Source organism: Leptodactylus fuscus, chromosome 1 (genome assembly GCF_031893055.1).
Source record: "Leptodactylus fuscus isolate aLepFus1 chromosome 1, aLepFus1.hap2, whole genome shotgun sequence".
NCBI classification, from domain to species: Eukaryota; Metazoa; Chordata; class Amphibia; order Anura; family Leptodactylidae; genus Leptodactylus; species Leptodactylus fuscus.
Window position 1 is genome coordinate 8,208,850 of NC_134265.1, and position 26,228 is coordinate 8,235,077.

At 45.7% G+C, this 26,228-nt stretch overlaps 1 protein-coding gene across 1 annotated transcript in view; it reads left to right on the forward strand.

Annotated features, from left to right (window-relative positions):
- LOC142194701 (uncharacterized) overlaps positions 1-26,228 on the forward strand; it is a 57,506-nt gene that overhangs the window by 13,807 nt on the left and 17,471 nt on the right. The window contains exons 3-7 of the mRNA XM_075264036.1: positions 10,345-11,187; positions 11,440-11,492; positions 17,100-17,246; positions 18,106-18,439; positions 19,038-19,158. Coding sequence (XP_075120137.1) covers positions 10,345-11,187; positions 11,440-11,492; positions 17,100-17,246; positions 18,106-18,439; positions 19,038-19,158 — 1,498 coding nt within the window. The remainder of the gene's footprint in view (positions 1-10,344; positions 11,188-11,439; positions 11,493-17,099; positions 17,247-18,105; positions 18,440-19,037; positions 19,159-26,228) is intronic.

Here is a 26,228-nt window from a genome sequence, read left to right on the forward strand (position 1 = left end):
CATTTTGATCAAACAAATATTATTTTGTAAGAATTATTACAAATTACGAAAAAAATTAAATTTTCACTTTCTTCAAATATGTGTCAATTTAAAGGCAGTTTTTTTGCACACAACACATCAAAAAGAATAAACACACCCCAAAATGTATCACCACACTTCTCCCGTGTTAAAAAATGGTACACTTTGTGGCCTTAGTCCTATGTACCCACATACCAGCAGGCCCAAGAGGTAGGGAGTGACAATTGGATTTCAAAACACAAATTTTGCTTGCAGATATTTTAAGCCCATTGCACATTCGAACAAGATTTGAGTTGCCAAAACAATTGATAACCCCCATAAATGACCCCATTTTATAAACTGGACCCCTTCAGGTATTCATTGAGGGGTATAGTGAGTATTTTGACCCTATAGCAGTTTCACAGATTTTACTAACCTTAGGATGTGTAGGTTAAAAATTACTAAAATGTCCCTATATCCCCAGGGATTTTGGGGCTCAGAATGGGAGGGGTGCTATTTGGGTTTTGGAGGGCAGGTGTTGCTGGAATAGTTTTCAGGTGCCATGTCGCATTTGCAGAGCCCCTAAAGTATCAATACAAAGGAAACTCCCAAAAAGTGACTCAATTTTAGAAACTACACCCATCAAGGAATGTATCAAGGGGTATTATCATTTTGAGCCTAAAAAATTAATGTACAAAATGAAAACTGAAATCTTTAAAGAAATACCCCATTTCAGTGACCTGCACTCCTAAAACTATTAAGTGGGCCATCCCGAGGGGCAAAAAATTATAAATGTAGGTGTAAACTGCTGCTTGGGCACACAGCAGGGCTCAGAAGGGATACTTTTGACATGGCCCCCGACGTCCGCCGAAGATCCTGACCGTCCACCAGCCCCACACACACACACACACACATTCCTGCGCTCTCTATTATGCCCCATAGTGGCCCCTACACATAAGCAAACATGAGTAAATGATTCCACTCTTCAGAGGAGATTCAAATAGGAGAACAACTTGCAATTGGCCAACTTAAATACCTTTTCTCATGATTGGATATACCTGGCTATGAAGTTCAAAGCTCAGTGAGGTTACAAAACCAATTTTGTGCTTCAGTAAGTCAGTAAAAAGTAGTTAGGAGTATTCAAATCAATAAAATAATAAGGGTACCCATACTATTGCACCGGTCAAATTTTGGTTTAAAGCATATTGCACATTTTCTAACCACTGAGCCACCGTGTTGCCCCTTCTACACACAATATTATGTCCCATACTGTCCCCTACACACACCATTATGCCCCATAATGAACACCCATGAACAATTATTATACTCTGGAGTCTTTTCAGACCCCAGAGTATAATAATCAGAGAACGAAGGGGATACCAACATAAAAAACACTGTTACTTACCTATCTCTGGCTCCGCTGCAGTTCTTGGTGGTGTCGGCCATCTCCAATGACGCAGGCCCAGGTCATGTGACGTCAGGGAGAATCACAGAAGCCTGCCCAACACCTTCTCTTCCCTTTACCTGTCTCTTCTAGGTCTCTGGTCTACCGACTGCCATCTGCAATGCCTTTTTGGAGTCTTGCCTCCACCGGGTGAGCGCACTTTCAATCTGCTGCTGTGCCTTTACTTTGGACTCCCATGGTTAGATGTGTGACAATTAATGTTAAGGGCCTGGGCTCTGATGCCAAGCGGCGTCTAGTACATAGAGAACTTCGTTCTCTCCATGTTCATAATGCCTCCTAATAACCCTTATATAAGTGACCCCCCCCTTATGTCCATAATGCCCCCTCCTTATAATTATAATTTCCCCCTCCAAACAACCCCTTGTACTATTAAAATACTCACACCTAAGCTAAAAAAAAAAAAAAAGAGTTATACTCCCCTACCTGGGATCCCGATGAACGGAGTCGCCCACTTTACATCCAAGTGCAGGACGTCTGTGTATCAGCAGAGTCCATCTAGTTAAAAATAAGGTATATTAATGGCGGTGCCTGAGCCCAGAGTAGCCGCCATTGGTGTAACTAAATTTTTATGGGCCTGGGTACAAACTTTTTTACGGGGCCCCCTATCCCCTTACTAGAGCGAATTCTTGATAGTGGATGTTATGGGCGCTAAAGCAATATCTCAGATACATGAAAGGTATATAGCTTTAGTAGCCACAACTGCAGTTATCAAGAATACGATGAGCAAGCAGCGCAGCGCCCAGCATGTAAGCAATACTGGGACAGCATAACGTGCTCCACAGGGGCCCCCAAACAGTATTACATGCTCCATAGTGACCCCCATACAGTATTATGTGCTCACCAGTGACACCCCCCCCCCAGTATTATATGCTCACAGTGCCCATCCCCCCAGAGCCTGAACCCCCATTCCCCCCTTTTACTCACACAGCCAGCCCCCCATGTCTCCCCTCTTACTTACACATGCTGTCTCTTCTCTCCTCCTTCCACCAGACTGTTCCCGGCAGATTCATCTTCCTGTGTAACACTGTTCTATACGATCTGTGTAACCCCGCCCACATATGACAGCACGGAGTCTCTCTCCCTACTTCACACAGTCACTTGCCCGGTTGCGGACACCAGCCCTGGGTAGAGGCCTTACCGAACCTCCACTGTCTATTAAAAAAAGGCAGTGGAGGTCCGGTAGGGCCCCATAAAGGCCCCATAATGAGGACTTAATAGTCCAGGCTCGGGGCCTACCGGGGGATTCCCCGGTCCCCCGGCGGGCCAGTCCGACCCTGCTTACCGATCCCGGCCCCTGCTAGGATCGGTAAGTAAATAGGACCCGTTACCGGCTGGAATAACTCCAGCCGATAACAGCCTATTAAGAAAAGAAAAAAAACGCAGCGGTAGCGGCTGTTGCCAGGCCCCTAATGTCCCGGGCCAAGTTGCAGCCGCTACCCCTGCAGTTACGCAACACTTAGGGGTTAAAAATGCTCTCTGTACCCCTGGATAAATCCTTCATGGGTGTAGTTTCCAAAATAAGGTCACATATTAGGGGATTCCACTTTACTGGTGTTTCAGCTCTGCAAAAGTGTCATGGCATACAAAAACCAAACCGTCTGTGCTCCAAAAACCCAATAACCCTTCTCCCTTCTGTGTCCGGCTGTGGCCTAATATCAGTTTATACCCACATATGACATTACGTACGTTATCCAAGGTACGCCAGAGTCATACATGTGCCCTAATATCAGTGTATACCACATATGACATTATGTACGTTATCCGGGGTACACCAGTGTCATACATGTGCCCTAATATCCGATTATACGCACATATGACATGACGTACGTTATCCAGGGTACACCAGTGTCATACATGTGCCCTAATATCAGTGTATACCACATATGACATTATGTACATTATCCGGGGTACATCGGTGTCATACATGTGGACACACAGCAGGGTGCAGAAGGGAAGGAACGCTATGTGCGTACAGAATATGTAACATGACCTTTATTCTGCGGGTCGGTACGGTTACGGCGACACCTCATTTATAGGATTTTTTTTAGCTGATACTAAATCTGCAGAACAAAAACCTATTGGGGACATAAATCATTATTTTTGCATCGCTATATTCTGAGATGAGTAACATTTTTATTTTTCAGTTGACAGTGTTGGTCGAGGGCATATTTTTTGCGGGAAAACCTGTACTTTTTATTGGTACTGATTTGGAGTACATGTAAATTTTTGATCACTATTTATAGCATATTTTGTAAGGTGAGGTGGCAAAAAATCAAAAACTGTTTATGGGTGTCCACTATGGGCTATAATAATGTGTGCAGGGGCCACTATGGGACATAATACTGTGTGCAGGGGCCACTATGGGGGATGATACTATATGCAGGGGCCACTATGGGGGATGATACTGTATGCAGGGGCCACTATGGGGGATAATACTGTGTGCAGGGGCCACTATGGGGTATAATACTGTGTGCAGGGGCCACTATGGGGGATAATACTGTGTGCAGGGGCCACTATGGGGGATAATACTGTGTGCAGGGGTCACTATGGGACATAATGCTGTGTGCAGGGGCCACTATGGGACATAATGCTGTGTGCAGGGGCCACTATGGGAGATAATACTGTGTGCAGGGGCCACTATGGGGTATAATACTGTGTGCAGGGGACACTATGGGACATAATACTGTGTGCAGGGGTCACTATGGGACATAATACTGTGTGCAGGGGTCACTATGGGAGATAATACTGTGTGCAGGGGCCACTATAGGGGATAATACTGTGTGCAGGGGTCACTATGGGACATAATACTGTGTGCAGGGGTCACTATGGGACATAATACTGTGTGCAGGGGCCACTATGGGGTATAATACTGTGTGCAGGGGCCACTAAGGTACATAATACTGTGTGCAGGGGCCACTATGGTACATAATACTGTGTGCAGGGGCCACTATGGGACATAATACTGTGTGCAGGGGTCACTATGGGACATAATACTGTGTGCAGGGGCCACTATAGGGGATAATACTGTGTGCAGGGGTCACTATGGGACATAATACTGTGTGCAGGGGTCACTATGGGACATAATACTGTGTGCAGGGGCCACTATGGGGTATAATACTGTGTGAAGGGGCCACTATGGGGTATAATACTGTGTGCAGGGGCCACTAAGGTACATAATACTGTGTGCAGGGGCCACTAAGGTACATAATACTGTGTGCAGGGGCCACTATGGGGTATAATACTGTGTGCAGGGGCCACTATGGGGGATAATACTGTGTGCAGGGGCCACTATGGGACATAATACTGTGTGCAGGGGCCACTATGGGGCATAATACTGTGTGCAGGGGCCACTATGGGGGATAATACTGTGTGCAGGGGTCACTATGGGACATAATGCTGTGTGCAGGGGCCACTATGGGACATAATGCTGTGTGCAGGGGCCACTATGGGAGATAATACTGTGTGCAGGGGCCACTATGGGGTATAATACTGTGTGCAGGGGACACTATGGGACATAATACTGTGTGCAGGGGTCACTATGGGACATAATACTGTGTGCAGGGGTCACTATGGGAGATAATACTGTGTGCAGGGGCCACTATAGGGGATAATACTGTGTGCAGGGGTCACTATGGGACATAATACTGTGTGCAGGGGCCACTATGGGGGATAATACTGTGTGCAGGGGCCACTAAGGTACATAATACTGTGTGCAGGGGCCACTATGGGACATAATACTGTGTGCAGGGGCCACTATGGGACATAATACTGTGTGCAGGGGCCACTATGGAGCATAATACTGTGTTCAGGGGCCACTAATGGACTTAATACTGTGTCCAGGGGCCACTATGGGACATAATACTATGTGCAGGGTTTACTAAGGGACATAATAGAGTGCAGAGGAGGGGGTCGGTCGAGGTCTTCAACGTCTGTGTCGGTTGGGGGGGCATGTCAAAAGGTCGCCACGGGGCCCCGCCATTCCTAGTTACGCCACTGGTGACAAGCCTTTACTAGTGACTATGGCAGAGATATGAGGCGGGTTTATATATAAGTGACAAGTGAGTTTGTAGGGAAGTAAATGTGTATTTGTGTAACCCATGAGCATACATGGCAGGACAGGTTCATACACTTACCTTCCTCCTGTATCCTCCTCCCCCCTCTCCTGTTACTGCCGCGCTTCACATCCATTGCTTATCCTGAGCCATGTAATGTGCTCAGCTCTGCTACATCTCCCACACATGACAGGACCGTCTGACCCCGACCCCTCTAATACACAACATACTGCTGCATCACTGCCGGAGGTGAGGACAGAGTAGCAGTAACGTAACTGACTGGAAAACATTCACTGACTTTGTAAAGAAAGATACCGGCAGATGTAATGGCCAATAAACAAAAGCTTTTACAGAACAATAATGTCAATGCCGACTGGATTACAAGACAATTTGCAACTATAGGGGCCCCTTTAAAACAGTAGGCCCTGGACAATTGCCCAGTTTGCCCCCCTGCACATTACACAGACAGCTCTGCTACATACAGTACACGTCACACACAGACAACTCTACTACATACACAGCTCTGCTACATACACATCACACACAGACGGCTCCGCTACATACACATCACACACATATGACTCTGCTACATACACGTCACACACAGACAACTCTACTACATCACGTCACACACAGCTATGCAACATACACATCACACACAGACGGCTCTGCAGAGACCTCTAATATTTGGTCATGTGACTCCCTGACTCCTCCCACACAGGTGACATCATCACAGGTCCTGTGAGCAGATGGCTGCTGTACCCGGGGAGGTAAGTGCTCACTCTCAGCCCTTCTCATACATTCAGTTGCTCCCACACACTATCCAATTTGTGTTGTAACACCCCGGGCAGCACTGAGCACCCCTCAGCCAGTACGCTTCAGGCTGGTCAAATACTCCCAATGAGATTCTGTTCTGCCTATCACACACCTTATATACCCACCAAGCCTGCTCACAACAACAAATGAGCTTTATTAGCATTACCAAAGAATAAAACATTTGGTGGCGCCAAAGCAAAAAAAAAAAAGGGGGGTGGAGGGGGGTGGGTACAGGTTCTGTGGGTTGTGGTTTGAGTGTTCTTCGGGTCTCGTCGTTCTTGTTTGGGGCGTGTGGGTATGGGGTAAACAGGTGATGGGGGGGCAATTAGTGGTATTCAGGTGGTGGGTGGGGGGGTTTAATACTCTCTGGGTGGTGGGGGGTTTGATAGTCCATGCGTCTCATCTTCCTCTTGTTTGGTGACAGCTGGACACGTATTGGGCAGCGATCTCCACAGTGGCCTCTTCTTCTCCCAGTAGGATGTAGAGTTTCCTCCTCTCATCTGCAGATATGAAGTCTGAGATGTGGGCAGAGAGTCTTTGGTAGTAGACGGCCCTCACAGCTGAGTATTTGGTGCAGTGTAGCAGGAAGTGGGTCTCGTCTTCTAGGGCCCCCTGGTCACAGTGCTGGCACAGTCTGTTCTCCCGTGACTTGTACGTTTGCCTGTGCCGCCCCATCTCCATCTCTAGGTTGTGGGCGCTCAGTCTGTACGGGATCAGGGTCTGTCTGTGTTTGGGGTGGCGTATTCTCTCCAGGTAGGTGGCCATGGTGTAGTCCCTTTGTAGAGATTAGTACACGGTGAGTTTCTTGGACTTATTTATTTCGTTTCTCAATTCTTCAGTGTACCGCTCTCTGTTTGCCTCTGTGGTCGCCTTTATTTGAGCCTTGGTTATCATGTTGGTGTTTTTGGTCTGGTGGTTGGCTGTTGTTTGGTTGGGGGGTGTCTGGTTTGCTCAGGTGGCTTAGCCATGCTTGGTGGTGGTAGGAGTCAGAGTTGCTCCCCTGAATGTGCGCCTGGAATGCTAGCGCCCTCTTCTGTGTGGTGAGCCATAGGGGGAGTCTGCCTAGCTCTGCCCTGCAGGCCATGTTGGTGGTGTTGCGATGGAGCAGGTATTTGCAGAACTCCAGGTGGAAGTTCTCTGTTGGGCTGGAATCCCACTTTGACTGGTCTGGGTAGGTGGCTGGGCCCCAAACCTCACTGCCATTGAGAAGGATCGGGGAGATGACTGCATCAAATATCTTCATCCAGACCCTCACCGGTGGTTTGAGGTGGTATAGTTGTCTTCTGATGGCGTAGAAGGTTCTGCAGGCTTTTGCTTTCAGGGTTTTTATTGCTGTTTTGAAGCTTCCTGATTGGCTGAGCTCCAGCCCCAGGTAGGTGTAGCTGTTGGTTTTCTCCAGTGTGGAGCCGTTCAGTGTGAATTGTGGGGTGGGGGCTTTGTTGTGGCCCTTCCTTCCTGAGCTACACGCTGCCGACGTCAGAAGTAGGAGGTGGTGATAATAATGGGACTCAACTCTTCTATTTATTCCATGGGATTCCGTGTAGTGATTACATTGTCTCATCTTCTCTCCATTCAGGTCCCTACAATATAGAATCCTCTCAGTATCTTCTATATAAGAGAATATTCCTGATTGATCCATTAAGGATGGAAAGAGACAGGAACAAGATGGCGGAAAGTCTATTAAATCTCACCCTAGAGATCATCTACCAGCTTACTGGAGAGGTGAGAGATTCTGATGATGTCATCATGACATCATTCTTATCTATAGTAATAACAGATGATATGACTGGAGAGGTGATGGACTCTGGACATGTATGTAGTGAGATTTATTAATGTGTCTCCCCATAACCAGGATTACACAGTAGAGAAGAAGACCTCTAGTGGGCGCTGTCAGGCTCCTGTGTATGATGGATATGGAGGAACCCTGAGCTCAATCCCGGGGCCTCCACCCCACCCCCTGATACAGGAGGAGATCAATGGACAGAAGATCCTAGAACTCATCAACAAGATGCTGGAGCTGCTGACTGGAGAGGTGACACTGCTGGGAATGCTGGGACATTATACAGTAACTGGAGGGGTCGGGGTGATGACTGTATCATTGTGTTGTCAGGTTCCTATAAGGTGTCAGGATGTCGCTGTCTATTTCTCCATGGAGGAGTGGGAGTATTTAGAAGGACACAAGGATCTGTACAAGGAGGTGATGATGGAGGACCAGCAGCCCCTCACATCAGCAGGTAATAGACATGACTATATACACATGGACTTCCATTATTTGTATGTCCAGAATGAATTCAGTCCCGGTCTGTGTTTCCTACAGGTAGATCCAGTAAGAGGACAACACCGGAGAGATGTCCCAGTCCTCTTCTTCCACAGGATGATCAGGTAGATGGAGATATTCCCTATGATGTGTAGACGGGCTGTGAAGTCCTTGTGGTCAGTCTTGTTGTATCCAGCAGTATTATATGGTTATATACATGGGCGGTGTCATTGAGCCGCCATCTAATATGTTTATCCGGCTTCTCACAGACCTGCAGCTACTGTCAGGACATCTTTCATCTTCATGCGGATTAATGACCTAGAACATTCTCTGTGACTTCCCCATTTGTCCGGTGACTTTTACATTATTTGTTTTGCAGATTTTCCATCAGGATAAAGATATGAGCAACATTAATGCTATATCTATGAGAATAAAGGAAGAGCCCTATGTGAGTGGTGATGAGGAGTGTGAGGAGGACATTCCTACAGGGACCCGCCCAGGTGAGGAGTCACCACTATATAAAGCACAGAAGGGTCACTGATTCTATTCAGACATTGTTTAGACTATTTGTTGTTCCCCGATTCAGGTAAAATACTAATAATACCTGAATATAAATGTGATACCGCTATAGGGGGTAATAAATGTAGTATAGAATAGAACGGACAGCAGGAATATGGACTTGACGTCGATGTGAACGAGGCAAATTTCTTCCTCACCGGCTGTCAGTCCTCGTGAAGGGAAAGAATTTACCAGAATTATATAGCAGATTATTTCAGGTAGCGGAAAAATAATCCTCCTGCTCGATCTTCAGGCAGATTCCACCTCAGAGCTCTATGGAAATAAATGGGAGGTGGAAAATCCGGCCTGGCCAGTAAGGAATCTGATGGAGATTCGGGGGATGATTTGGTAAAGCAGAAAAATTCTTCTTCTGAATTCCTGAAGCAGCTTCTACAAATGTCACTGTGTAAACCTCACCTTAGACCCCAATCACACTATGGAATCCGGACTAGAAAATCTGGTCTGTACATCAGTCACATTTCCCAGCCTGAACTCTGTCCACACACCAGGACTCCCCGTATCTTAGTGATCTATGACACTAGGAGTCCCTGCTTCCTTGTGACTCCACAGACCATACTACATACTGTATGGGACAGCAGATCCGCGCTGAGTTTAGGCTGAGAAATCCAGCAGATGTGGTTTGGATTCTATTGTGTGTATGGGGTGTAATACAGTAAGATTTATGGCATCCTACAGTATTATTCCACATAACTGGCCATATTTAAGCAGCCATGAATTGTGTTCACCTCTACAGTGACCTAGAGCAGTGGTGGCGTCTCCTGCCCCGCTTCATTACTAGTCACTATCACTGACCTCCGTCTCAGCACAGTGAATACTAATGAAGTAGGCCGCGCTGCCGTCGTTTGCTGCCTGTGCCACTGATTTCACTTCTTCACACGGTCTGAAGAGTCTCAGGCAGCGGCAGCTCAGTGGGGAATATACTTATAAGGTTATTTAATAGTAGTAACATCAGTTTTCTTCTTGTCAGATGACTGTACCAGGAGCTCAGAGGGACATCTGATATCTACAGATTATAAAGCAGAGGATCATGGTATTACACAAGATCCATATGAAGAGCATGTCATTACCCCAGATATTCCCTCAGCCCTTCAGAAAAGAGATCTTTCTTCTAATTCAACACAATCTGTTAAGCAAAATGAAAGCCACAGAAAAGGTGTTATACAACCGAGAACTCACACTGGAGAGAAGCCTTATTTGTGCCCAGAATGTGGGAAATGTTTTGCTCACAAATTCCGTCTCGTTGAACATCAGAGAACTCACACAGGAGAGAAGCCTTATTCATGCTCAGAATGTGGAAAATGTTTTGCTTACAAATCACATCTTGTTGAACATCAAAGAACTCACACAGGAGAGAAGCCATATTCGTGCCCAGAATGTGGGAAATGTTTTACTCACAAATTCAGTCTTGTTGAACATCAAAAAACTCACACAGGGGAGAAGCCTTATTCATGCCTAGAATGTGGAAAATGTTTTAGTCGCAAATCATCTCTTATTGAACATCAAAGAACTCACACAGGAGAGAATCTATTTTCATGCCCAGAATGTGGGAAATGTTTTACTCACAAATTCAGTCTTGTTGAACATCAAAAAATTCACACAGGAGAGAATCTATTTTCATGCTCAAAATGTGGGAAATATTTTACTTGCAAATCAAGTCTTGTTAAACATGAGAGAACTCACACTGGGGAGAAGCCATATTCGTGCCTAGAATGTGGGAAATTTTTTACTCAGTTATCAATTCTTGTTAGACATAAGAGAATTCACACAGGGGAGAGGCCATTTTTCTGTGCAGAATGTGGGAAATGTTTTACTCAGAAATCACATCTTGTTGGACATAAGAGAATTCACACAGGGGAGAAGCCATATTCATGTCCAGAATGTAAGAAATGTTTTACCTGTAAATCAAATCTTGTTCAACATCAAAAAATTCACACAGGGGAGAAGCCTTATTCATGCCCAGAATGTGGGAAACGTTTTATCTCTAAATCAGTACTTGTTAAACATCAGAGAATTCACACATAATCACTATTTTGCATCTATTGCTGTTGTAAATCTTAGTTGGGGTCCCTAAGATTGTAGAGATTTTGGTAGTAGTCTCGGAAAGGTTGAGCATCGGGGTGGGACAGTGATTCCTCATTGTTGTTTTTGATGGTAGGAACAAAGTCAGTGGGCTTCCATGGGTGGAGAAAATTTTCTAGAGAGTTGCAGCACTTGTTACTGAACTTATAATAAATCCTTTTAGTTCTTTCTTTCACTTTGCATTTGTCTTCCAGTAGGACCACAATCCCTGTTGCGTTTATGAGAGGATTCAGGTTTTTGTATTTGAGTAAGTCAGCACCTTATTGAATGAAAAGTCCTGCAGACACTCTTTAGTGCTTCACACAGTATCCGGAGAGGGTTCTTGTTACGTTTTGTGATGGTGAAAAAATCTGTAATGTCTTGTGAAATCGCCCCCGTGAATGCTGGGAATAAGAGTCCAGCCCCATTCACCTCTAGACTGATCAAGGAAAGGTGAAGTAAGTTTGGTCAGACCTTATGGAAAGATCTATGTTAGTCCGAGGGTCCCATGTGAGCAAATGGTGATTGATAAGGGAGTAGTCATCTACTGTGAGTGTTATGGACTTGTTAAAAAATAGGTGTAGCCAGACGTTGACAAACCTCATGTCGCAATCTTGGATTTCAGGGCCTGTAAGTGTGACAAAGAGATGGGGAACCTGCCTGACGAGGAATCCAGTATTACTGGTTTTTCCCCGAAAATAAGACATCCCTCGAAAGTAAGACGTAGTCAAGTTTTCTTTTGAAACTTTTTTTCGTTTGATAAAAATTTAAATTAAAAATGATCAAAGCAATTAACAGTCCCCAAAATGGTATAACTAGAAAGTAAACCCCGCCCTGCAAAAACAGACGCCCTATACATCCCCGTACATGAAAGTATAAATAAGTTACGGGTGTCAGAATATGGTAACTTTTAGAAAGAAAATAAAAAAATTGGCACAGTTTTGAATTTTTGTTAAAGGGTTAAAATGTAAATAAAAAAATATATATTAAGTATCCCCAGAATCATACCGAATCATAGAATACAGGGGACAGGTCATTTTGGCTGCACAGGACAGTGTATATACCTATAACGTCTTCTAGTGCAGTAAAATGAACTGCGTGTATATCCATGCTGTCTTCTAGCACAGTGAAAATAACTGTATGTGTGCCCATACCGTCTACTATCGCAGACTTTGATTCTCTTTGTGAGTCAAAGTCTCAAGTCAACAAGTCTGCTGGTGCTGGGTCCTCCCCATTCAATTTCTGGGTTAGTAAATTGGACCGGCCTGTCCTGCAGAAAGTCTCCTATCTGAACGTGTGTTTAGCACGACAGGAGGGGTCATCACCGACAAGAGGATCCGCCTATCCCCAGCCAACATCGACATACTTATGTTCATTTTTCAAATTCAAATATTATTAAAACTTTTCAATAAACAAATTTACAGCTAATAGGTGTAATAAATGTAGAGAGGTACATTGTGTTCACCAGAACAATTGTTCAATATGAAAAACTCTAAGGAGGTGTCCAAAAACACCTTACACAGAACAGGAGGTGGAATACCTCATATTATGAATAGAACAAAACATAATGAAGATATCTTTGTGAACCCTGCGTAGAACCAAACTATGGCGCTAGCCTAAAAGCGGTAATTGTATGTCAAATGTAAATTAAAGACTCTAAATATACTTCACATTGAATTATGGACAAGGGGAGGGGGAGGTAAAGAATCATAAGGAAGTAATCTACTGGCTGTAATTCCTCCAAGGTGACCAAATTTTGACATCACGATCATGACATTTCTCCTTCCAGCTAATCAATTCCTGCAAGCGAGCAATCTGGTGGACTTTTTCAGTCCAGAGAGCCAAAGTCGAGATAGTCGATTAGAGCCAGAGGAGGGGGATAAGGGATTTTGCAGCTTCGATCAGATGCACCCAAAGCATATATTTACAGGGGGGTAGGGTATCATAGGACCCTGATAGCAAGACCCCATCAGGCAGTAAGGGCATTGAAGTTTTCAAAATACAATTTACTTTAGATTCAATTTCTGTCCAAATGGGTTGAATATCATCACAAGTCCACCATATGTGTAGCATTGTTCCAGCTGCTTTTTTACACCGCCAACAAATACCAGAATCACTAAGATCATGTCTATGAAGCCAGTCCAGCGTGCGGTACCATCTGGTAAGTACCTTGTAATGGAGCTCTTGTAAGCGAATGCACATGGAGTGGCCATGAGAGCGTTTCAAAATATATTGCACATCATCGTCAGAGAAATTAAGATTTAAAGGGATTCTATCATTCAAACGCCTTTTTTTCTCAGTAACACTTCGGAATAGCCTTAAGAAAGGCTATTCTTTTCCCACATTTCGCTGTCTTCTCTGTTCGCTTGAAATCCCGTTTTTTGTCTGTATGCAAATGAGTTCTCTCAAACAGTACTATGGGCATCCCCAATGCTGCGAGAGAACTCTCTCCAGCGCCACCTTCTTCCGGCACGTGAGGGGGTCAAAATTCAACACATGTGCAAGTCATGTGTGGGCGGCCATTTTTTGTAGCCGTTTACGCAAGCATGCGCATTACGCTCCTGTAGTTCTATGGGTGTTAATGATCTTTGCAACGATGTTGACTTGAGAAGGGTTCGTAGAACATTAGTGAATTGGCCATAGAGGAGAAAATTTAGTTTCCCCTCTGGGATTAATAGATGCAATGTCTGTTCCCTTTTTTTTAAGAGGTGATAGGAGAGTTGAGGAAACCATGAGAAAAGGCGCCTGATGGTTTGAAAAAACACTTTGGGCAAGCTGATCGGGACCATGTGTAACATATAGGTGATCTTTGGAACAATATACGTTGTGGGGAATCGCTCAGGTAGATGCTTGTAGCAGTGCAGGAAACAGGGACACAGACACTGGATTGCACACAAGTTCAGGCTTTATTCACATGTAGCGCATACACTGCTTTTGCAAAGCCAAAAGAATAAACAAAACAAAACCCTTCTCGGCTAAGAAACTAACTTAATCGTAAGGAAACTTTTCCCTGACTATACAGGAGATTGGCTACCAGTCTCCCACCTTGGCAACAACAACGGGTGGCACAGTACCTGCTTTGGAGGTCCGGTCTGGACAGGTCAGCTCTGTCAGTGTGGTGCCACCCTGCTAGTCTTCACACTCAGACTGTTATTAGGGCCTGATTAGTCAGCTGACCTCCCTGGTGTGAGTCTCACCCACACACCCCTTAGGTGCCTGGCTGGAATATACTTGTCTTCCCAGACCACACCCTTCACTCTCTCACAAGGGGTTTTTGTCATGTACTATACATAGAATAGAGAAAAACTTCCAGGTCAGTGGGAATCTCAACCCCACTGATCAGGAGAATGCTGAATGGCGTTATGGTTGGCATTATGGGCACTGCTACGTTCATTTCAATGGCATTAGCTGAAGTACAGTACCATTGAAATGAATGAAGCCGCATGTGCTCCCCAGAATCATTGCTCCATTCAGTGATCCCACTGACCTGCAGGTTATCCCATATTCTATGTATAAGGGATAACTTGCTACAACTAGCAGAGCAAGGAAGCCCCTCCCCCGGTCTCTGCTCAGCAGCTGCTGCTACTACAACAGCGAAAGTAAAAGAAGGTTTATCACTACTCCATAACTGCCGCCCCCGCCCCTTCCCTCTTTAGCTCTGTGACTGTCCGTTCTGATTGTTAACCTGACAGTCTGGACCATCGTTCATAGTCTGGATCAGTTAATGGTGATGCAGTGCTGAAGCCAAGAGGCCCCTTAAGCTGTCGGGGTTCACACACAGACGGCTCTGCTACATACACGTCACACACAGACAGCTCTGCTGTATACACGACACAAAGACGGCTCTGCTACATACATGTCACACACCGACAGCTCTGCTATATACACGTCACACACAGATGGCTCTGCAGAGACCTCTAATATCAAGTAGACCTGATCATGTGGCTCCTTGACTCCTCCCACACCTATGACATCATCAGAGGTCCTTGAGCAGACGGCTGCTGCACCCGAGGAGGTAAGTGCTCGCTCTCAGCCCTTCTCATACATTCAGTGGCCCCCACACACTATAATGTCCTCCTTGTGGCCCCCACACACTATAATGTCCTCCTCGTGGCCCCCACACACTATAATGTCCTCCTCGTGGCCCCTACACAATATAATGTCCTCCTTGTGGCCCCCACACACTATAATGTCCTCCTCGTGGCCCCTACACAAAATAATGTCCTCCTTGTGGCCCCCACACACTATAATGTTCTCCTTGTGGCCCCCACACACTATAATGTCCTTGTGGCCCCCACACACTATAATGTCCTCCTCATGGCTCCACACACTATAATGTCCTCCTTGTGGCCCCACACACTATAATGTCCTCCTCATGGCTCCAAACACTATAATGTCCTGTTTGTGGCCCCCACACACTATAATGTCCTCTTTGTGGCCCCCACACACTATAATGTCCTCCTCGTAGCCCCCCCCCCCACACACACACACACACTATAATGTCCTCCTCGTGGCCCTGTTGGATCTTACAATAGACTTGAGACTGGGCAGGAGATTCCCCTTCCAGCAATGACCCTAAACCTCCAGCCCGAGCTCCAGTGAATGGTTTCGATCACAGAATATTCGGCTCTTAGAACGGCCCAGTCACAGTCCAGACCTAAATCCCATTGAGCATCTGTGGCAAGACATGAAAATTGCTGTTCACAGACGCTCCATCCAATCTGGCTGCAAAGAAGAAGAAGGGGCAGCAATCTCATCTCTGGATGTGCAAAGCTGGTAGAGACCGAGCCCAAAAGACTTGTAGCTGGAATTGTAGCCAAAGGCGGCTCTACAAAGTATTGCTATAGGGGACTGAATACTTTTACAAGCCCCTGTATCGGTGTTAGATCTCTGGATAGAACATTCTCCGGGACACTCATTCCTCTCATGTCCCTACAGCGGGGCCCATTCTCTACGTCCTCTATACCATCATGTAAGATTCTGCTCATTTCAGTAAGTCACAAACCTACAGATTCCCGTTGGCCACTTTCTCCTCTGCATTAGTCACTTGTTGTTGCACGTTGCGTACTAGGCTGTAATACTTCCTCTTCTGTCAGGGTCAGGGAGGACTGTACAGTTAGTTCCAGTGTGCTGGTAATATCAGGGGCCGAGTGTCTTCACCTCTATGGCCAGTAGATTGTAGTCCAGACAGAAATGTGGGAGATCTATCTGTGACAGTTGTGGCTGTTCCAAGAGATCGATGGACGAACCATCACTTGTTGTGACTGAAGCTGCAGGGAAAGTCAGTGTCATCTTTACAAGTGTCAGCTCCGTATCTTTGGACTCTTCCTCACCTTTTTGAGGGTTTCTTCCCCTCCTTAGTGGGTAGCGCGGCTCATTCTACTAGAGCTGCTGGAGCCTCCTGGGCTGTTCGGCATCAGGTTCTGGTTCTTCCAGATCCAATTTGTGTTGCAACACCCCAGGCAGCACCGAACAAACAATCAGTCAGGGAACAACACTAGAATGCGGTCCTACTCTGTATCTTCTGCTAGTTCCACTGGAGGTGATTCTATTACTCTAGTTAGACGTGATAAACATTTTACCAGACAGCAAAAGAGAAAGTTTGCTCTTACGGAAAACACACAGAAAAGAAAACACCCCCATTCAGCTGGAAGTGATTTGACCCAGAGCGCGGATAGCTTACATGTAATAAATCTTTCTGACATTAATTTAACAACTCTACAACGTGAAGTTTTGGAGCTAGTCTTAAACTTTATTCCATCCAGCAGATTTGATCACTTCACGGTGGTAAAAGAATGACACTTGTTCGCAAGAAAGTTTATTTTTAAGAAGCTATTTCATAAGGATTCCGGTTCTGGCGATTTATCTACACCAGCGGAACAGCAGGCTGTGCAGATCTTACAGGATTTGTTGGATGAACAAGAGGTGTCCTCCTCTGAATTGATTCCTACTTCTATCATTCCCACATCAAAAAAGTTTCCTCCCTTGTCTATGGTAAATTTCGTGGATCTCAGTTCAGTTGGTAAGTAATGAATTCGAAAAAATCCCCCCCCCAATATTATAGGACATAACATCACCCCTTCCCAAAGGAAAGTGATAGGGGAATTGGCAGCTATGACAGAGATCCTGATAAAACAATCAGACAAGGGAGGAAATGTAGTACTTTGGCCCAAAGGGATGTATAAAAAGGAGGCACTAAGACAGCTATGCAATATCTTGTGTTATAAAAAACTTACAATCAATCCCTTACAACAATTTATTAGGGAATTAACTTCTCTGTTGCAGGCGGCAGTAGATGAAGGGGTAATCACCCAGAAACGAATGACATATCTAATACCTGAGTTTCCAATATGCGCGACCTTCTATATGTTGCCTAAAATCCACAAAAATCCCCAAAATGTCCAATAGTCTCGGGAGTGGGCAGCTTATGCGATCCATTATCCAAATTTATTGACCATCATTTAAAACCAATAGTGGAGACCCTTCCTTCTCTCATCAAGGATTCTTCTGACATTTTATTAAAAGTGGACGGATTACACTTGGAATAAGATATGATATTGGTGACGTGTGATATAGAGTCTCTATACACATCCATTAGACACATTGACCGACTTAATGCAGTTAAAGCTTTCTTGGACATGTCTGACATCGATAGGTAAGTTCCTTCTTAGATCTCTTAGATTTGTTTTAACTCACAACTTCTTTTTGTTTGATGGGTCATTTTTCCTACAGCTCCAGGGCACCGCGATGGTGGCAATTTGTTCCTGGGGCTGTGGGAGAGACATAGTTTTTTGGTGGAGCCTGTTCATTTGATTGAGCACGTATTATTTTGGTGGCGGTTTATTGATGATTTTTTTTCATTTGGCATGGTATTGTCCCAGACTTGGAGAAATTTATGGAGATCCTTAAATGCAATGATAGAAATATCAAGCTAACCTGGACCCACAGCCACCATGAAATTGAGAAATTTCTAGAAATTTCATTAAGCGTCGGGGATGATGGATTTATTCAAACCAACCTTTATCGTAAGCCTACTTCTACTAACGCTCTATTACATTCTGCTCACCCCAAACAATTAATTAACAACATCCCCACAAGTCAGTTTTTGAGGCCCCGTCGTGTCTGTTCAACAAATATGGCTTTTGAAACATTGGCCCGTGATTTCAAACGTCGCTTTCAGGAGCGTGGCTATGACGGGAAATCGATTTCCAAGGGGTATTTTCGAGCACAAGCCTCTAATCGAAAAGATCTTATTAAAAAGAAAAAACCATTGTCGTCTGTTACATCACCACTTTCAACTCTCAATGGGGTAAGCAACAAGCAATAATTAAGAAATTTGGAAGTGTTCTTTTGTGTGACCCAGTTTTAAAACTATATTTGAACCCTTCACCATCGATTACATACAAATGTGCTCGTAACCTCCACGACTCTTTGGTTCATAGCTACTTCATCGGTGATTCGGGGCAGAAACTCCTTACAACACAAGGCCCGAAGCCTTGATGCAGACCATGTGGCCATTGTGTGGCTTGTAGCAATGTGGATGTGGCTACCACTTTTTGGAACTCCGACTCCAGTCACACTTACCAATTCCGGGATACGTTCAACTGCCAATCCACTGGGGTTCGCTCTTTGCTCTCTGCTCCTGCGATCTAATTTATATTGGGCTCACCTCACGCGAGCGCTGTCGTCGGGTTCGTGAACATGTTTTAGGTATTATTGGTGCAAAGGATGTGGAAGATATCAACACACTTAAGACTCTCCCTAAACATTTTCGGTTATATCGCGACTCTAACCCTGCATCTTTTCGTGTTAGGGCCATCGATCAGGTCCTTCCCGGTCCACGAGCAGAGAACTGGAAAAAACCTCTAGCACAGAAAGAGAGTCGTTGGATTTTTACTCTTAAAACAGTACAAGCACGGGGATTAAATGATAACGTAAGTTTTGCTCCTTTCTTGTAGGCTCCCCCTTTATTTCTTCCTTGTAGATTCCTTTAAATCTTAGGGATTTCCCTTCCCTCCCCCTATTTTGTAGTTGTCTGTGCACATTTGATTATTATTAGAGATGAGCGAACACTAAAATGTTCGAGGTTCGAAATTCGATTCGAACAGCCGCTCACTGTTCGAGTGTTCGAATGGGTTTCGAACCCCATTATAGTCTATGGGGAACATAAACTCGTTAAGGGGGAAACCCAAATTCGTGTCTGGAGGGTCAACAAGTCCACTATGACACCCCAGGAAATGATACCAACACCCTGGAATGACACTGGGACAGCAGGGGAAGCATGTCTGGGGGCATAAAAGTCACTTTATTTCATGGAAATCCCTGTCAGTTTGCGATTTTCGCAAGCTAACTTTTCCCCATAGAAATGCATTGGCCAGTGCTGATTGGCCAGAGTACGGAACTCGACCAATCAGCGCTGGCTCTGCTGGAGGAGGCGGAGTCTAAGATCGCTCCACACCAGTCTCCATTCAGGTCCGACCTTAGACTCCGTCTCCTCCCGCAGAGCCAGCGCTGATTGGCCGAAGGCTGGCCTATGCATTCCTATGCGAATGCAGAGACTTAGCAGTGCTGAGTCAGTTTTGCTCAACTACACATCTGATGCACACTCGGCACTGCTACATCAGATGTAGCAATCTGATGTAGCAGAGCCGAGGGTGCACTAGAACCCCTGTGCAAACTCAGTTCACGCTAATAGAATGCATTGGCCAGCGCTGATTGGCCAATGCATTCTATTAGCCCGATGAAGTAGAGCTGAATGTGTGTGCTAAGCACACACATTCAGCACTGCTTCATCACGCCAATACAATGCATTAGCCAGTGCTGATTGGCCAGAGTACGGAATTCGGCCAATCAGCGCTGGCTCTGCTGGAGGAGGCGGAGTCTAAGGTCGGACCTGAATGGAGACTGGTGTGGAGCGATCTTAGACTCCGCCTCCTCCAGCAGAGCCAGCGCTGATTGGTCGAGTTCCGTACTCTGGCCAATCAGCGCTGGCCAATGCATCCCTATGGGAAAAAGTTTATCTCACAAAAATCACAATTACACACCCGATAGAGCCCCAAAAAGTTATTTTTAATAACATTCCCCCCTAAATAAAGGTTATCCCTAGCTATCCCTGTCTCTTACTCACACAGTTCACATTCTCATGTGACCCGGATTTGAAATCCACTATTCGTCTAAAATGGAGGTCACCTGATTTCGGCAGCCAATGACTTTTTCCAATTTTTTTCAATGCCCCCGGTGTCGTAGTTCCTGTCCCACCTACCCTGCGCTGTTATTGGTGCAAAAAAGGCGCCAGGGAAGGTGGGAGGGGAATCGAATTTTGGCGCACTTTACCACGCGGTGTTCGATTCGATTCGAACATGGCGAACACCCTGATATCCGATCGAACATGTGTTCGATAGAACACTGTTCGCTCATCTCTAATTATTATTCATATACTTATGCCTCCTTGGATTTGTAATTATTATTATATTTATTGCTTTTTAGAAATATTGTTTTTAAAAATTCTTTAAAATAATATATATATATTTTGAGTAGTGTTTATTTTGTTCTTGTGTATGTTTGTGTTTTTCGTATTATTGTCTTTGTTCTCATCTACAGGTGTTTTTCCTCCCATCATATTTTGCTGCGTGTGTTTTTCTTGAGTGATTTGAATCATGGATTAATAATTGCTGTGATACAAGCTGATTGAACTAACTTGTTCCATTTGAGAAGGAAATTTCGAGGGAGTCTCATGAAGAGATTTTCTGAAGAGCTTCTCCAAAAGGAGATATTTTTTGAGGGATTTTTTTCTTGAGATTTAAAAAATCATTCTTATCATTTTTTTCACTTTCACATGTCTGCAATGCGCACCACAGTCACGTTGTTTGCACATTTTATGTGATTTTTCATGATTGATTATGTATTTTGTACTACTAGGACTCTATTATGATGCATTCACTTTTGTCTTAGGGCTCGTTCACATCTCCGCCCCGAGTCTCCGTTTTGCAGGTTTCCATTTCCTGCACAAAACAGGGGCAGGAGACGGAAACCTGCCGGCATGTTTCAAGCCCATTCATTTGAATGGGCTTGAAAAGTCTCTGGCCGTGTGTGCCGGTGAGCATTTTATGTTCTCCGTGGCGAAACCGTTTTTTTTTAAACCGAACACAGAGTCGGACATGCAGTACTCTGTGTCCGGTTTAAAAAAACTGGTTTCGCCGCAGAGAGCATAAAACGCTCACCGGTGCTCACGGCCGGACTCGGCATGACAGGTTTCCGTCTTCTGCATGCAGAAGACGGAAACCTGAAAATGGAGTTCAGGTGCTGGTGTGAACCCAGCGTCAGGAGACTGTATTTGTTTCACGTTTATGATCAACTAGCATTTCCGGCAACTTTGTCCACAGCCCTCCCTCCCTGCGCAACTCACCTGAAGCGCAGGACCCGATGTCCTCCCATTCCTCTTTCCTTTGCGGCCCCCGCCTGTGCCACTCCCAGCATCGCGCCTCCGGCCTCCCTACCCCCGGAGCCCGCGGCCCAAACACCCCCGCATCCCGCGACTCCCACCACCACTATTGCGCCCCGGCCCCCCACCACCACCGTGCACACTGCGTACTCACTGCTCCACGGCGTGCGCAGCCCAAAACACCGGCGGCATGTTCGGCACTCGGCTGCCCGCATTCAATGCCATGTTCTTCATCTTGCTGTGCGCCCGGCTGCTGCGTCTATAGCTCCACCCCCTCCATTGTGCGAGCCAATCGTGTAACGGCTGAAGGCCCTGAAATGACGTCATCTCAGGTCCTTCAGCCAACACCGGACGTAATTTTGGTGATCGCGGTTGCCAAACCTGGTAATATGCTGGGATAGTAAGGTGCATTTGTTCGATTCCGGGTAACATTCTAGCTATGTGTCAAATTTAATTGAAATCCGTTTGGTGGATTGGCCGTGATTGAGGAACAAACATCCAAACCCACGCACATACAAGCACACAAACTTTAACATTTATAATATTAGTAGGATGATTGTTTTTTGCATTTTTCTATACTGTTATGGATATATTATTATGTTCAATACACATATGCATTTTTGGTCACTTTAATAATAGTGCATTTTTTATTTATATCCAACAATATTTTTCACCCACTAGGTCCCTTAATTCGGTATTTCTATTCAGCAGGATTTTATACATTGACCCCCTCCCCCTCCTTCCTCCATTGGCATTAACTATTAAATTGATTTACTGTATTCTTATTCTATGGAATGGACAGTCTATGTATCTTTCTATGTCAGTAGCATTATACACTTTAAAGTTTATATTTTTGTCACCGGGTAGTGTTGTACATTAGTTGGTACAGTATTTTGTATATTTGCAGCGTCCATTTTGGGGTCGTCTCCTATAGGCATATAGCATACCTCCCAACTTTTGAAGAACTGAAAGAGGGACAAAGTATATGGCGTGCATAAATTTAGCTCCACCCACTTTTATGTTGACTCCGCCTATTCTCATTCATTTTTCATGTGCCCCCACACAGTATAATCCTCCTACAGTCACCCGTAAATTATATGTCCCCCAGTTTCATGTCCCCCATCTCTGCCCCTAAATTCATGTCCCCCCATCTCTGCTCCAGATTCATGTCCCCCCATCTCTGCCCACAGTTTAATGTCCCCCCATCTCTTCCCCCAGATTCATGTCCCCCATCTCTGCCCCCAGATTCATGTCCCCCATCTCTGCCCACAGTTTCATGTCCCCCCATCTCTGCCCCCAGATTCATGTCCCCCATCTCTTCCCCCAGATTCTTGTCCCCCATCTCTGCCCCCAGATTCATGTCCCCTCCATCTCTTCCCCCAGATTCATGTCCCCCATCTCTTCCCCCAGATTCATGTCCCCCATCTCTGCCCACAGTTTCATGTCCCCCCATCTCTGCCCCCAGATTCATGTCCCCCATCTCTTCCCCCAGATTCTTGTCCCCCATCTCTGCCCACAGTTTCATGTCCCCCCATCTCTGCCCCAGATTCATGTCCCCCCCATCTCTGCCCACAGTTTAATGTCCCCCCATCTCTTCCCCCAGATTCATGTCCCCCATCTCTGCCCACAGTTTCATGTCCCCCATCTCTGCCCCCAGATTCATGTCCCCCATCTCTGCCCCTAAATTCATGTCCCCTCCATCTCTGCCCCAGATTCATGTCCCCCCATCTCTGCCCACAGTTTAATGTCCCCCCCATCTCTGCCCCCAGATTCATGTCCCCCATCTCTTCCCCCAGATTCATGTCCCCCATCTCTGCCCACAGTTTCATGTCCCCCCATCTCTACCCCCAGAATCATGTCCCCCATTTCTTCCCCAGATTCATGTTCCCTCATCTCTGTCCCCAGTTTCATGTCCCCCCTCCAGTTTCTTGTCCCCCATATCTGCTCCAGATTCATATCCCCCATCTCTGCCCACAGTTTCATGTCCCCTCCATCTCTGCCCCCAGATTCATGTCCCCCCATCACTGCCCCCAGATTCATGTCCCCCCATCTCTGCCCCCAGATTCACGTCCACCCATCTCTGCCCCCAGATTCATGTCACCCCATCTCTGCCCACAGTTTCATGCCGTTCTCCCCCCCATTCATTTGCCCCCAGTTTCATGGGTCTCCTTTCATTATGTTCCACCTCAATGTTTAACACAAAAAACACTGATACTCACCTTCCAACGCTCCCCCGCCGCTCTCTCCGTAGTCTCACTAACAGAGTTGTAGGCCCGATGTGACATCATCACATCGCGCTTACACATCCACTGCAAAGCAAGGAGCTGAGCTGTGACAGCTCCTTGCTTTAGTCACGTATGTATTCAACTCAGATCTGCGTCCTCCGGATGCAGATCTGAGTTTAAATCGGGACATACCTCCCACCGACCGGGACCACGGTACAGGACACTGAAATCGTGAAAATCCCGCGGAAATCGGGACGGTTGGGAGGTATGATATCGTGTTTGACCTCTTGTGATGGGCGGGCCAGCACAATGGGATCAAAGACCAGCACTATTACTAGATGTACTCTCGCGGTGCTTACTATATTCCCGCACATTCGTAAAAACAGCCTCCGCGGCCATCTTTGTTGACTCTATGGCGGCGTCTATGATCTATGGAGGGATTTTGTGTTGTCCACACCTGTTGTTTATTTCTTATTGGCGAATGACTATATATACCCAAACACTGCACAGTCCGATTGTCCCTTGACAAAGTCCACCTGCTTGGACGAAACACGCATCGGGCGTTTTCTCCACAGATGGTATGGTATATTCCTGAGGGGGGTATTTATTTGGGTCAATTCCACTAGGGTCTGTTTGTGTTACATTGAGGGATGCTACATTTGTCTGCTTGTCAGCAGTAGTACTGCGGATGCCTCCTTCTAGGTATATACACCTGAACATACTTTTGGTATGGCTCACTTTCACTGTGTAATTTATTAAATTTATTCTATATTTCTACTACTCTCCCAGTTATATTTCCTTAACCATCTGTGGTCAGGTATTCTATGGTATTTGACTATTATGTCCCCCCCCCCCCCTTCCCCGTTTATATGTATACCCTGTTATGTGATTTATGTCATTATTTTTAATCTGTGTCAGGGTCTGAGGTTTCTAGGTGGGGTGCCGTAGACACACAAGTCCAGATTCTTTAGTCCAAAACAAAGGTAGAGTTTTATTTTCACTCAAACAGCTAGTGCAGCAACAAAAGGAAACAATACAAAAATAAATCCCTGCCCAGCTAGGCTCTAACTAAACATAGAATAGGTGACCTCACCTAGAATAACAGAAATCAAAAGCCAGTAGAATCATTCAGGACACAGCTCCAAAAATATGACCTCTTTGTTGGCTCTCCAGCCAAGCTCTGCCAAAGTATTGCTGCTGGAGCTTACTTCTTAAGCCTCCTTGATGAGCATACTCTCTGCAGCTGAGTCGCTGCTGGAACATCCCCAAAGTGTGGACTGGAGGGAGGTGGAATGACAGGTCCCACTACCAATCTTACCTGTCATTCCTAAAAATCCAGCCCAATAAGGAGCATTTACCAAAATGCTCAGCAGACGAAATTTGTCTACTGAGAACAAACATTCCTTTTGGAGTTTTCTCATCTCACCTACCTTAGTAGTCTGGACCAGATGTACACCCCCTCCATTACCTGACCAGCCATCGGCTTACATCTGATATCAATAAAATTTGTTAGTTTTATTATATCCTTTGTGTAGTTTTCTTAGTTATTGGTTACTCTGTTACACACAATAGTTTGGCATTTTTTTTCTTTTTGTTTATTGACCCCTCCTTAGTGGGTAGCTCGGCTCATTCTACTAGAGCTGCTGGAGCCTCCTGGGCTGTTCGGCATCAGGTTTTGGTTCTTCCAGATCCAATTTGTGTTGCAACACCCCGGGCAGCACCGAACACCCCTCAGCCAGCACGCTTGAGGCTGGTCAAAAACTCCCAATGAGATTCTGTTCAGCCTTTCACACACCTTATATACCCACCAAGCCGGCCCACAACAAGTCACTTCCTTCCTGAGCTACACGCTGCCGACATCAGAAGTACCGTGTTTCCCCGAAAGTAAGACAGTGTCTTACATTCTTTTTACCCCCAAAAGTCCCACTATGTCTTACTTTCGGGGTATGTCTTATATTGGAAAAACCAACCACCCTTACCCCCCCCCATCCTCATCAATCATATGCATTGAAGAGGCGGCACGCGAGGAGTTAAGCGAAGTTAGAGATGCGCGAATACTATTTGAATAGTGCGCTCCCATTGCAATGTATGGAAGCGGCAGGCAGACTTTGCTGGCGGCCGCCGCTTAAAGGGATTCTACCATTAAAAGAAGTTCTTTCCTCTGACCACGTCGGAATAGCCTTAAAAAAGGCTATTCGTCTCCTACCTGTTTCCATAGCCAGCGCCGCCTTCTTCCTCAGCTGCGTCCGCCCCGTCTGTCTCTTCTTTGGGCCTCATGGATGACGCATGCGCAGTCGGCTCTGACTGCGAGAGCCTGTTAGAGCCGACTGCGCATGCG